At 47.2% G+C, this 14,717-nt stretch overlaps 1 protein-coding gene across 4 annotated transcripts in view; it reads left to right on the forward strand.

Annotated features, from left to right (window-relative positions):
- Window positions 1–10,377, forward strand: part of Adra1a (adrenoceptor alpha 1A) — an 88,082-nt gene extending 77,705 nt beyond the window's left edge. For 2 of the 4 annotated variants that reach the window (XM_077792420.1, XM_077792421.1), the window contains one exon: window positions 4,451–6,140. In XM_077792420.1, the coding sequence (XP_077648546.1) occupies window positions 4,451–4,968 (518 nt within the window). In that variant the 3' untranslated portion in view covers window positions 4,969–6,140. Of the gene's footprint in view, window positions 1–4,450; window positions 6,141–8,769 lie in introns of those variants that run through there. The other 2 variants (XM_077792422.1, XM_077792423.1) reach the window with 2 other exon arrangements.
- Window positions 10,378–14,717: the final 4,340 nt, after the last annotated feature.

The following is a 14,717-nucleotide window of genomic DNA, read 5'->3' on the forward strand; positions in this document are numbered from 1 at the left end:
AGGACACAGAGCCAGCAAAGTGCCAGAAAATCAGAAAAATCAGACAAAGTGCTGGCATGTATTCTAGGCCAAGGACAAGAGGATGGCAGTTTCAGAGTGTCAATTTGGAGTGGGCCACGTGAGATTGTCACGGGCAGGAGAAACCATAATCTGCTGAAGCCCAAGGACAGAGATTCAGAGGTTCATCTCTGTAGAAAGTTTCCTAGGCAAGGCTTGTGACAGGTGACCAGGTGACAGAGTCAGGGTGCTGCTGTGTCCAGTCTCAGGGTGCTCCTCCTCTCATGGGCCTCGACTGAGGGGGTTGCTTTATTCCATGGTCTGGTGTGTTCAATAAGCACAGGGGCCTGGTTTTCCCAATGAGTTTGATCCATCCATACATCTAGGTGCTTCCGATTAATTTGAAGAGTCACAGGTCATTTTGATGAGTCATTTTTATCAGCATGATAAGTTTACTTATCAGTTTGTGCCTCATGGTTGTGCTAGGCAGGTGGTGGTTGTTTCCTTGTACAAACAAGGTGCGGAGTCATTCCATCTCAGCACTGAAACTCAAAATGGAGTCGCTCATGGCAAGCTGCTGCTTTACTAGATGGAGTGACACAGGTTTCGGCACAGCCCCCAAACCACTGTTCTGTGCATCCTGGAGTAGCTCACAGGAGGGCACAGCCTGCCCTCCACAGGTGCAGAGAAGGGAGACCCTGTACCTACCTCTGGGTCAGCCAGACCTGCAGTTGGGGACACAGGCAGAGAGGGAGGAAAGGGGGTGGGAGGAGCCATCCAGGAGGAGAGGGTGAGACTCGTCTTTGCAAAACCAGACTCTGTAAGCAGAGGTCCTGGGAGGGTCGTGGGAGATCCCAAAGCTCTCAAATCACTTCAGTAACATTCATATTCATAGCTCATATATATTTTTCTATTTATTTTTTCCTGTTAACTGAAATTCCTCAAATAAAGAAAGTCTAGCTGTCTACTGGTATACAGAGTGACGAAATTTCCAGACGAGGTGGTTTTTGCTACACCTGCCATCATGAAGCACAGGAAAAGGTGAAGCAGGTTCCCTTAATCACATGGATGTCCCTATTTGGAGGGATGACAGGAGATACATAGGCATCGTAACACAGGATGAATGCCTCCTACAGCTGACCGTAGTCACGCAGAGCCGGTTAACACGGACGCTTTCTCCACCTCTCAGGTGAAGTTGGAAGGAGCATCTTTCTGATTCAGCTTCCCTCAACGGTAGTCTTCATCTCTTCATCTCTCCATCTCACCCTCCTTCCCCAGAAATACATGGTTCTGATGCATTTTAAGATTCCATGAAGAAACAGTCCCTCAAATCAGACGGTCTCCATTCAAATCCCAGCCCTGCCTTACGCTCTGAATGACCTGAGGTATTTGAATTCTTTAAGCAGCAGCTTCTTCCCTTGTAGAGTAGAAATATTAATAGGTGTCCCATTCTTCCTGTGTCACTGAGGATGACTGAGTTGTATGTCACGCCTTGAACCCCCGACTTGGCTGGAGACACACTCCCAGCCACACAGGACTTTGTTATGACGATGGGACAATATTAGAAGCTTTGGAGCTAAAGAACAAAACTTCCTCATGTGCTTTTTTTAAAGTCAGCACCCACCATCTGTGCACGTGTATGCCTGGGTGTGTGTGTGTGTGTGTGTGTGTGTTTCCTCGAGACACACAAAACTCTGCAGGGACCATGCTTCAGTGGTACGTGCTCATATCAACCCCAGCACCATTCTGGCTCTTTGTGGGCTCCATGGTATGTAGGTTGCTGTTCCACTAGACTCCAGCGCTCTGTTTGCCAGAGGAGCTTGCAAGTGTGCCCACATCACAGAGAGGGAAAGAAAGACATAAAATCAGGACGGTAAGAAAAAGGTTGTGTGTGTCCATTCGAAATTATCATTCAGCCTTTATTCAGGAAGAAAACGTGAGGCCCACAGGAATGTTAAGACTGTCCCAAACCCGCTCACCCGGTGTGCGTAGAACTGTAACTAAAGGTCAGGGGAAGAAGGAACAGGAGTTGGGAGTGAAGAAGGAAAAAGAGGAGGTGCAGGGAGGGTGCTGGTGGTCTTCCACAGCCCGTCCAAGAGGAACAGAGAGGGCTGTTTGGGGTCTCATGATCCATGCGGTTCCTTTGCTGGGCACTCCTGGGGGTCTGGGAGGGCACACTGGGCTAGGAGGGCTGCAGGCCTGAGCGCGATCAAACTGACCTGATAAAAGAATCCGTGAGACTGTTTCCACTTTAGGGCCCCATGGTCTTGTCACCGTGCTGCGAAGGGCTTTGAGGTGGTTACTGTGTCAAGGACCAGAGGCCTGATTCCCAGAGTGCACATTAATGGATAAGGTTTGAGTAGGTAGAGAAGCAAGAAAAGGGCATTGAAAGGGGCATTTAAGACACAATGACTCAACCAGAGAGGACAAAAAAAAATGAGAAAAAGTGGTAGTGAGTCGGGCTAGATTAATAACAATAAGAAGCAATAATGCTCTAAAGCTGGTTAAGCCAGGGACTGGGGAGATCCTGATGGTCAAGCAATTGATAAACATTAGGAGTCACAGGGAACACTGAGAAGGCAAGCAGACTGTAGCATCAAAGGCATCAACAGGAAGAACGGTTGAAGGTCGCTGGCCATAAGTTCCCAGAGCCAATATTTTGTACAGTGGGGGTTTTCATCAACGTACAGAACTCCAGCATAGAGGAGGGAGGGAATTCTGAACCATGTCCCATCTGCATCAGAGTAAAAGGTGGCTCCAAGGAACCAATTTCTTGTTGTTGTTGTTGTTGTGTTGTGTTGTGTTTTGCTTTGCTTTTGAGAAAAAAAGTAAAAGATGTTTTATTGCTTTGCTAGCAAAGGAGAAGCACGGGGGACTCCTGTTGCATGGGCTCTGATTCTGCCCATCAGAGGGAACAGAAGGCTTTTAAAGAGCTGATTCAAAGGCTACCTTCCAGGTGTGCCCTGATGCCATCATAATTCACTTGTTAATTTGAGAGATGTCCTAGACCTTCTGGTGCCATCCCCGAAATCTGAATTATTCATTCCTAAGGACAGATATCTCAGCTTAGGATGGGAAGGAGGTAATCTGTTATTCCTGCCCCATGCACAAACACCCTCCAGATTAACTGAGGGTGGGTCAGCGTGGGAGAGGAAAAGAAAGAGAAAGAAACATGGCCATTTTAAAAATAAGTCCCAGCAACACAGCAGCAAGGGCTGTATTCAAAGCATGAAGTGGACCACTGTTCCATTTCCCCACAGTCAATTTCTACCTTACATTTCTATGAAAAATGGGCAATGATATCTCCAAGCCGCTTCCTGCTGAGGGAGGGGGAAGGTGACCTACAGTCCTTGTTCTATCAGGTGGGGCATGGACTTACAGGTGTCCGGCATCAGGGCAGTGCATAGTCCACGGTGGCTGTTGGTAGGAGATAGACAAGGCATACCTAGGGCAGGGATCATGCTAGGACAGCAATCAACGAGACAGCAGAGCATTACTTTGTTTTTTTGTTTTTTTGGTTTTTTTTGCAAACAATTAGCACAAAAGCAATTAGTATTTCAGCCAGTCTCTGAAAACCAAGAAGCTAGTAACTCATTGAAGCTTCAGGTGGGACCCAACATACCTTCAATTTGTGAGTGGAGGCCACTTTGTGCTTTAGGAATGTTACCAGAGTCATTGGAAACATCCACAACATTTAGTTTTTATAATGGCACGTGTCCCCTTGAACTGTAGTTAAAATATCTAACGACAACTTATTTCTGTAAAATAACTTGCTCATTATCATCACCTCTATGTTCAGTAGAGAGATCCCTTGAACTGTGTCATTTAGGGCTCTCTTGGTAAAGCTAGTTAGGGCTTTTGTGTGCCACATCCCATTGTTTAGACCAATCTGAGGGAGAAATATTAGGGTTAAGTCATCACACCATTGAAAAACAGATCGGGTTTATCTGTGTAGGAGCTTAGGAAGATTTGTTGGTCAATGAGATCAGGCTCGAATTGACTCCTGAAAAATTTGTGACTCTAGAGTCCTTTGTGATAGTTATTATTAGGCGTTCCCAAAGAACCAGATTTTAAAATGGATTATTGAAGTAGATTCCAACTTGTTTCAAAATTCAGGCAAAAATATTTGTATATCTACTCTTAACCAGTATTTAGTATTTCATTATTTAAGTCTTCACAGGAACCACCCAGTGATATTCCATCAGTGACAGAGCTGAAGTCACCTTGTCCTTTGGGCCTGCTGTCATATTGATGGCCACACATGGGCCACGTAAGAATGGTCATTGAGGATATGACCAAGAGGTTTCTGGTAAATGTGAGAAACTCTGATGCATCAGGAATCTTCTAAACATTCAAAAAAATATAAAAAGGATGCATATTGGTTTGTTTTCCTAGTCACTTGGCCTATTGAATTGCAAATCATACATGTATGACTCTGTGTGTTTTCTTCCAGGGTCTTTCTTTCCTGATTTCAAGCCCTCCGAAACAGTTTTTAAAATAGTATTTTGGCTTGGATACCTAAACAGCTGCATCAACCCTATCATCTATCCGTGCTCCAGTCAGGAGTTCAAGAAAGCCTTCCAGAATGTCTTGAGAATCCAGTGTCTCCGCAGGAAGCAGTCTTCTAAGCACGCCCTGGGCTACACCCTGCACGCCCCCAGCCAGGCCCTGGAGGGGCAGCCGAAGGACATGGTCCGCATCCCCGTGGGATCCGGGGAGACCTTCTATAAGATCTCCAAGACGGACGGGGTCTGTGAATGGAAATTTTTCTCTTCCATGCCCCACGGATCTGCCAGGATTACAATGCCCAAAGACCAATCAGCCTGCACCACGGCTCGGGTGAGAAGTAAAAGCTTTTTGCAGGTCTGCTGCTGTGTGGGGCCCTCAGACCCCAGCCTTGGAGACAACCACCAAGTTCCAACCATTAAGATCCACACCATCTCCCTCAGTGAGAATGGAGAGGAAGTCTAGAGGACAGGAAAGGTCAGAGAAAGGGGTGACCCTAGGCTCCCTCCCCACTTCCCACACAGAAGGCCACGCACCCTTCCTGCAGGACAAGAGGGCACCATCCAGCACAGGCCCATCTGGGAACGGGGTGGGGGAGGAGACCCAACTCATCAGGCAGCAGGTGGGTCTCACGGAAGAGGCAGGATGTCTCACCACCACCTGGTTCAAAGTGAGCCAGATGGCATTTCCCCCAGGCTAACATCTCTCGGTCATTTTCTGAATCTGCTTTCCACAACTGGCCCTTTCCACGAAAAACACCATGGGAAACAGAATTTCATACACAATCCCAAAGACTATAAATATAGGGTTATGACTTCATCATGAATATTTTGAGCACACACTCTAAGTTTGGAGCTAGTTCTTGATGAAAGTGAGGGGATTTTATTTTCAGGCTCAACCTCCTCACAGCCACATTTGACATTTATGGAGACAGGGCCGAGAGAGCAAGGACTGTAAGATGGCGGCCAATACCCGAACACGTTCTTTTAGAGCGAGTTTTAAAACGCCATCATCTCTGATACAACGAGTTTCTCAACTTGGGTGCAACTGGACAGTGAGATTTACCCTTGGCTGCACTTTGGATATTGTTCCTTGTCCCCTAAAGGGACATTCATGTCTCAGAATGAGACAGAGACACATTCTCTGCCATTGGGTTTGGAGAATGTGGAAAGAACCAAGCAGGAAAAGCAGACTTTTCCCAAGAGACATGAGGCTCAGTTTTGCAAATTAACGACTAAGGACAGAAATCCTTCCAGAAGCTCCCAGATTATATGAAAGAAAGCCCCTTCTGCAACATTTAAAGATCAAGAAGTTGGGGTGGGTGCTCATTTCTCCCTAAGGTAAAGATTGCCAAATTACTCCACAACATTTTTGATGTGGCCTAAAAAGACCTTTCTTGACAAATCCCTTACCTTTTCCAGAACTCCAATTTGAAAATACAGAGCTCATTCTCTTTTGACTTGCATTTCTTTTTATCTGCTTGCCAACTGCATATTGAGGTGAGGTTTACCTGGGTTGTATTGGAATGAGCCCAAGGTCCAGGTATATCCTTCCTGAACTTTGAAAGACACTAATGCTCAGCCTTGAACATGGAATGACTGATGGCCAAAGAACTGCCCAGAGCATGAGTTTGCAAACGTTTTTGACAAAAACCCATCTATCCCGGCAAAGATCCAGTAGCCTATTCAATTTCATCTATGCCTGCTTTCTGCAAGAACCTGGGGAACGTGCTATTTTTCAATTATATAAACACCAAATTTTGACAAACCTTAATAACTCAGATGACTGCTAATGACGGAGATGGTAACCATATGTAAAAATTCAAATATGCCTGTCATTCCACATTAAGAACTTAAAAAGTAGGATTTAAGAATTCCAGAGCAGGTTGAAGGGGATGCGGAACCTTCCAGCAAGGCTGTGGCCCCAGTATCTTTCTCTTCCTTCCTTGCTGCAAGGTGCTCATTTCCTTAAATCTTTCTCAAAGGCGACTCTCTTTCCACACTGCAATGGATGGTGTACCTGCATGTGGGTTGGGGTTTTGTGGTAGGGTGTGTTTGGTTTTGAGTAGGACTGCTTCCTCAGTGTTATTCTGCCTAGAATCCTCTGATTGTCCAGAGGGACGGACATTTGGCCTTGTGTTCAGAACTTGGGTTCTGGCGCTTAGAAGTTGGCTGGATTTTTAGACTCTCCTGGTCCTCTCTGCATGTCCCATAATGCTTCTACCAGATGTGTCCTTCGTATTCTCCAGGCAGGCATTAGGGAGAACTGGAATATGCAGGCCTCACTGATTTCTGCCTTGATAGGAAAGATAAGCTCTGGTGTCCAGAGAGCTTCTTTCAGATTCTGAATTTAGGGGGAAAAAAAAAATTCACACTTGGCCCTGGTTTCCCCTGCAGGAAGGGTATCCTCATAGGTAATCACTTTTCTTCAGCAAAATGCCATCCCATGTTAGAGATGATCTTTTAAACACTTTTACAGATAAATCTAAATTTTAGATATGGGAAAAAGAAGAGCACCCAAAAGTCAGCACGCCACTTCCAATCAAAGTAAACCACTAAGAAATCTTTTGACCATCAGATAAAAAACATGACAATTTTATCCATGTAAAATTATCCATAAATAATTGTCTGCTCCACTGTTCTCCAGCACCACTCTCTCTGCGGAGGCAAACTTTACATGTTTTATTTTTTTTCTTTTCCCATAGCATGATAACTGGTATAAACATGCCAAGAAATTGGTAATGTCACCCAAAAGTTAGTAACAACGTGGATTAAACAATACACAAGTTATGTTTTACTCATCCACAAAAATATCTGTACTTTTAAGCATGCCAAAAATTATCTAAAATTGTTACAGCTAAACAAATGATTGTCATATTTATACTCACATGTTTACTGTTTCTATTTGGAGTGGGAGGAATTTACCCAGAGTAACAATGTTTTCTCCAATGTGTTATAAAAAGCAGCTGCTCTGGGATTGTCCCGACATCACAAGAATCGATGTTGATGTCGCATGGGAGAGGTGAGATGGACCTTGATTCTGCAGATCGTATTGCTCGTGTTGAAAGGGTCCTTGAAGTTCTTTATTCAAAAATTTCCCCAGACGATTTGCAAGGGTTTCAGAAGAGCATTTTACTCACCCTCCTTTTCTTCTCATTTGCTTCTGGGGCGAGACCTGCACAGGTCCTCATACCCACACTTTAAAATGTGGTTCCTTGGGATTTGCTGCAAATTAACCTTGGCCAGTAGGCTACCAAATCTCCAGTGCAGCCAAGAGCAGGTCGTCATCAGAAATTTGGTATCCACAGTTCCAGAAGACCACACCACTTTTTTAGGGTTGATTATCTAGAATGTTGTTCAGACCTTGCAAGAAGGGACAAGTATACCAACTTGGGAGAAGATGGGCACATGAAAGAATGCAGAAGAGGCTGCATAGGCCAAGAATGGAAAACACAATCTTGGCCAGGACACCCACTGGGAGGTGTGTTGAAGTTATTGATTACCAGCCGTAGTTCATAGGAACACTCCGGAAGTGTATTTTTTTGAGAAAAATGAACGTTAACAGATCCATTGCTTACTCTCACATGTATTCCAACTTTTTAAAAAAATTTTATTTGAGTTGGAGAAAAGGGAAGGGATGATAGGTTTTCCACCATGAATTTCAGAGAATGTGTTGAGCATGGGAAACTCATGGATGCCGCTGTGAGAGAAGGGTTCAGAGTGGTGATTGCCCGGTTGCCAGAGACCCAGGCAATCTGAGGCACCTTGGCAGCTGTGCCACTTGCTAGATGGCAGCCCCCTGCCTCTGGATTTTCTTTCCCATATGAAAGTGGCACATCGCAATCATCTTGGTCTCTCCTCTCTTCAATGTGCACCATCACGCAGATCTTCTAGCTTCAGTGGGTCTCTTGTTCATGGCCTGGGGGTGAGAACAGTTGGGGAAACTATTTGCTTGGGCAAGTAATTGTTCATCCTTTAATGACAGCTACTTAGTCACAGCTGGACAAACATTCTCAGTTGCTTCTGGGGCGAGATCTGCACAGGTCCTCCTGCCAAAAAAGTCGCTGCCTCTTTATGTGAACATTTGTTGATGTATTTAAGGACAAGAGCTCTGCTCATCAACAAAGGGGGGAGGGGTGGCAATTAAGGGGAAGTCAAGCAGGTGGAAGGCAAATCTCCTAGAATAAGCCAGGGAAGGCAGAGGTGGCACACATGGAGACATCAGAGCTGCACTCACTCGACCCTCTGATCTCTTTTACACTACTAGGACTTTTAACCATGAAACCACCTGTACACAGCTCCCGCCGAGCCCAGTTGGAACACTGTTGCGCCTGCTCCGTGTCTACAAACTAAGCTGTGGAGCAGGGCTGAGTCCACCATCTTCCAAAAGCAATGGCAGCAGTGGCCTCTGGCCCTTCAAAGTCCCTGCAAGATGAGTGAGTGGAAATGACTGTCACCCAGCTGAGCCAGGAAAACAAGTTAGGATGTCAGCGGAGGACCCTGGCCCCTTGCCCGGGTTGCCATCAGCACAATCTTATTTTTGATCCCCAGACCCAAATGTCATGTGGGTGGACTGGGAATCGCTGCATCTGCTCTGGGTAGGACAATGTCATTTCTTCTTCGCCACTGCAGCCGGATTATGGGTTCTCCCACCTGCAGGGAAGGCTGCGGGGTGGCAGGGGGCTGAGGGGCAGGGCATTTAGTGGTGTTTTGCTGCAGCTAAGAAGCAAGGAACTGCCATTAGGCTGGAAGCTTGCTCATTTCAAGAGGCAAAATGATTCCTTTTCCTTTTCCTGTGGCTCAGGAGTCACTACATTATCTCCTTCCATATCATGTCAGGGTGGACATGTTATAATCTGGAAATAATTTTGGCCAGACTAGGAAAACTACAGACTTCATTAGGTAAAAAATCCGAAAGCAGATGTATACTGTATTTAGAGAAAAATATGCCGAGGGCACAGGCCTATTAAACAGCCTGAATACAGCAGGTGCATTTGAATGTGAAAGAGAAGACGTGAAGACTGAAAAGCCCAATGTGAGTCTCTTATTTTCATCCATGACTTTGCTTTTTATTTGTCCAGGTGATTTCTCTTATCTCGGGACATTCCCATGTGGCAGAAAGAGAAGCAAGGGCTTCACTTGGCATATGAAGAAATAGGGGAGTGAGTGGAGGGGTTTCTTTGAATATCCCCATATTTAGCCGACACCTCCATGTCCCCGAGGTCCACAACCTCTAACTTTCCTGTTTTGCTCCTCCATCTCTAACCCATAATTCCAGCTGTGTTGGCATCTGCTTGCCTGCTCTCTCTGGCAGCACAGTGTCATCCCAGGGACCAAGTGCAGGTTTGTCCCTGTTTCTCTCCGTGGCTACCAGACAGGACATGTAATTCTGCTCCTTCTCCCTAGCTAGGACACCACAGAGTTAAGGAAAAGTTAGGAAAGGAGGCTCTTGGTTTGCTCAATTTGGTGGCATGTAAGCCACAGTCAGCAGTGACTGTCACCATAAGGTCCTCAGGAACACAAAGGTCCCAAAGGGAATCACGGGAACACTCCTACTCCCAGTGAGCCTGCCAGTCACTGTGGACACTGATGGTCAGCAGCAAACTACCTCCCTGTGCCAAGCACTGAACTTGTCATGAAAACCACAGAGAGGCACAGACAGTTCCCACCTTAGGAGCTGGATGGGTTCCAAGTTCACCTGCCTAGAAATCAAGAATGATTTTCCAACAGGCATTGTTATTCATGGGGAGAGGAGGGCTGTTCCCAGATGAACCAAAAAAATAAAAGTCTATTTAATGTTCACCAAGACTTGGCAAACTTTTTCTGTAAACAGCTAGTTAGTAAATGGTTTAGGCATTATGAGTTTTATGTTCTCTATCACACGTATTTCTCTGTTTGGACATTTTGGGGATAGGGGAGAACATCCTTTAAAAATGTAGACCCATTCATAGCTTGAAAAAAAAGGGGGGGGTGGGCCAGATTTAGCCCATGAGGATCAATTTGCCACCCATCACAGCTTCCAGCACAGTACAAATAATAGGAAAGAGTTTGGGGTGTTCAGCATATAAACATTTTTTAAACATGTCATTCATTGACACATCTCCACTTAGCTAAATCAATGCTCCCAACCTGCATGAGTTGCTAGGCAAAGTGACAAGTTCAGGTCCCAGGGTGATTTTCTGAGCAGGTGCAAAAAGCAGAAGTGAGACCCTCTGCACTCCATCACTGTCCCCCGCAGAGCAGACAGGTCCACAGGAGCACAGGTGAATGCGTGGCTGGCTCAGCCCTTCACCTCCTGGGCCTGACTCGGAGAACAGCCACAACTACATGCCCCTTGACCACAGCTGACCTCAAATTCCTCCCAGGCCCTTGGGAACTGCTAAAGGGGAGGTCCACAGAAGTCTTTGGGGACCACACTTGGCTCCTTGGAGAGTCCTCCTGACCACAGTGCCCTGTACCGGGCATTTGCAAGCCCTGCCTGGAGCTCACTAAGAGTCATGGGGTACAAACGGAGGGCATCTGCCAAAGGACAAACATAAGGAGGAGCTCTTCTCCTCCTCTTCTTTTCCTATTTTTTCTTTTTTTCTGTAAGTTGGGGGTCCCCTAAATGGGAAAGACGTGGTGTTGCTATGGGGAAATGTAGTTGGCCCTCCCAGGCACCAAAGCCAGGTTCCGAGCGAGGTGTGTGCTGGGGAGCACATGCCCTTCCCTCTCCAGCCCTGGTGGGTGCTGAGGGGCAGAAGGACATTCCCAATTGGAAATAAGCTCTGAGCTCATGGCCCCCAGCAGGGTGCCCACAGTGCTGAGGAGACGCCTTCACTGGGCCTGGGTGCAGTGGGTGCAGAACTGCTGGAGAAGGACCTGGAAACATTGAGGCTCTTTTAATGATACTGCCGTCTCCTTTGAGTACAAAAGGGGAGCTTTGGATGAACACTGTGTGGCAGGGTCCCTTCCCCCTCCCCTGCTCTTGATCTTGCCTTTTCCAGCCTTCTGTCCTGTCCCTTCCTCTGTTTCCATAACTCCACCCTGAACTTCCTGCTGACTTTACTGACCATGTGAGATGTTGGGGTAGGCACCCTTCCTGCAACGGGTGCCATCTCCATGGAATGTTCTGCTCTGGGTGACAGGACGGGGCTTCCCTGAGTAACAGCCCTGACTCAGTGAATTCTGGTCCCTGCAGCCTGCCTGCCCAGGGCGGGGGACCTGTCCACAAAGGTGAGGACATTCCCAAGGCCCCAGTCCTCAAGAACATTCACCCTCTCCTTGTATGCTGTCTCTCTGGGCTTACACTGTTGGTTCCAATGAAGGTGCAACACTGTGTGCAGCCAGGTGTTAGAAAACAGCTGGTGGTCAGAGTGGTTCCTGGTGTTGCTGACCACGCTCTCGGGGTGGGCACCTCTTCCTTTGCCAGTGGTCGCTGCTTACTCTGACTCTGTCTTGCAAAGTCACCTTCTGTCCTCTTGCTCCTCATCTTTTGTCTCTTGCCTTTAAAGTTTCTTTTCTGTTGGACTTTCCCTTGGGGTCTTCAAGGCCTTAATTCATCCTATAAAGTAAACCTGGCTCCTTTAGCATTGGGCACAGGAGGCACACCCCAGGCAAAACTGTCAGCTAGGCAGAGATGTTCTTCCCTTCTGGGCTCTGCTTCTTCCTCCTGTCCCCACCAGCCCATCTGTGACGGGGACTTCTTCACTCCCCTTGTCCTTGCATTGGGAACTTTTCTGCCCCAAGAAAAGAGTCCCCTCCCACAGAGTGTGTTCTGGTTTTTGCTGCCATGGCTCCATGCATCTGTAGACACCCGTGTTCGTCGCAGACCCATCATTACAAAGCACTGCAGACTGGGTGGCTGCCGCAGACATCTCCTATCCTACTGCTCTGGAGGCTGGAAGTTCAAGGTCAAGGCATTAGCAGGTGGTTTCTTCAGAGGTCTCTCCCTGTCTGACGCCGCCTGTGCGTGCACAGGTCTGTGTCCTAACCTCCTCTTCTCATCAGAACACCAGGCTTATTACAGCAGGATCCACCCTCGTGACCTCCCTAAAGACCCTGTTTTCAAACACAGTCCCGGTGTGAGATAAGGGGGTCAGGGGTTAGGATTTCAGTAGGAATTTGGGAGGCACTCAGCTCACCCATCTGAACCTTCCCTGCTCTCCTTTCTTCCAATAACAACAACAAAAAAAGTATCCATAATTCTTTTCCCAGATCAGAAGGTCAAATTCGGCCCTTTCTGATTACCCCAATCCCTCCCCAAGTTCTTACACCAATTCTCTGTAAAATATATTTGTCAATTAAGCATGCCCTGTATTTTTAAAATCCATATCTATTTAGTGTACTTTAAAATGTGAATTGCATACAGTGCATATATAGGTTCTGTCTACTCAACTAGATAAAAACTCCTGGGGAGCGTGAACAGCCATGTCATTTAATTGGACTAAGACCCCCAGTCCCAAGTAGGCAAGGAGAGAGAAGAGTAGACTAGGGTCTGGAGACCAGGCCCATAGGGACATGGACATACCCAGGAAGGCCCAGGGAAAAGGTATAGTAAAGCCGTCACAGTGGTGCATGCCTTTAATCCCTGTGGCCTGAGAGGCTGAGGCAGGAGGATCGCAAGTTCAAAGTCAGCCTCAGCAATTTGGTAAAGCCCTAAGCAACTTAGCAAGACCCTGTCTGTAAACAAAATATATAAAAAGGAATGGGGATGTGGCTCAGTGGTGAAATTAGGTTCAATCCTGGTGTTAAAAGAAAATATTTTTAAAAATCATAGTAAGATCCTAATGAAGGGGAAGATCACAGCCGTGGAGACTCCCAGGCCAGCAGCCACCTCAAGTCAGGGGATAGATGGTCATCCCAGAGACACCGGCACCAGGAAAGCAGAGCCCCCTCCCTGAATGTGCAGACCCCGGGCCCCGAGGGCAAGGTGGAGTCAAGGACCAGCTGCAGTCCAGTCCTGAGAACCAGATCCGGGAGGACCTTCGGGAGCCTGTGGTCAACCCAGGCCTTCCCAGTCACAGGTGGATTAAGGGTATGTCGATGGGACCTGCCTGACTTCAGGATTGGCTTGGAAAATGGGTACCCAGGAGCCTTCCGGCAGGTTTGAGGCAATTCCCTCTCTTCAGTGTCATAACCTAAGAGAAGAGGAGAGCAGGCTGCTCTGACCCCGAGGGACGGGAGGCCGAGCACAGCTCTCCTGCTGACACTCAGTTTAATTGAGACCCCCGAAGGCTACCTCGCGCCCTACTGCCTAAGCCTCGGGTGGCTTCTGCAGGGTCCTGGAGCACCTTGTGTGCCCACCTGGCCTTTCTTGTGAAATTCTCCTATTTCTGTTTCATCAGCCTCCTGAGCTGTTGTGGACATGTTCCTTGCCCTGACAGCACAGAGGGATATCTCCTCCTCCGCCCTGGTTCCCGCTGAGAAGCAGAGGGCATTTATCCTCATTAGGAAGACTCAGGGCGCTGACACACGGCATCTCCTGGCTCACGTTCTGCTTGGGTTTCCCCTCCCCCGCCCTGTCCCAGGGGACTCTCAGATTGCAATTGTTCCTCGTCCCCCAATATCAACAGCAAGGAAGCACCCCTGTTGCTAGAGCAACACCGGTCATCAGCTTCGGTCCAATTTAGAAATCAGGGAAAGAAAAGTCACATGAAAAGCCGGGGCCGACAGAAAAATTCAGTGTATTCAAGCCAGACACCACCCAAATACAGGGTGGCATGCCTGTAGCGACCGCTCACTGATTTATCCACTTAAAGAAAAATTGTCTTTCTCCCCAGACCTGGGTCTGCATCCTTTAGCTCAACCTGGCCTCACCTCCCACTGCTGCCATCGCCAGGGTTGGGAGGCCTGTTCATCAAACACCAAGCATCGGGTGAGGACTTTTTGCCCCCCAGTGTCTTCCCTTCCCAGGGCCCTGTGTCATGCGGGAGAGGACAGTGGTGGTAAAGAGCAGAGACGGAGGTGACGTTGACAAACGGTAGGGGAAGGAGCAGTTTCAATTTACAAATAAGGATGCCCAAATTCCAACCAACAAGTAGGGAAGCTATTAAAAATATGCTAGAAAGCATTTTTATGAGCAAAACATACCAGCATTGCAAGGATTTAAGTAACAATTTATTGCCAGTTTTCTACAGACTTTTTTTTTAAAAGAGATAAACATTGATTAGAAAATAATTGAATTAAAAAGTGGAGTCCCTTGCTGGCTGTCCCCTCCATTTCAGCAGTTGGCAA

This window comes from Urocitellus parryii, chromosome 14, assembly GCF_045843805.1.
Source record: "Urocitellus parryii isolate mUroPar1 chromosome 14, mUroPar1.hap1, whole genome shotgun sequence".
NCBI classification, from domain to species: Eukaryota; Metazoa; Chordata; class Mammalia; order Rodentia; family Sciuridae; genus Urocitellus; species Urocitellus parryii.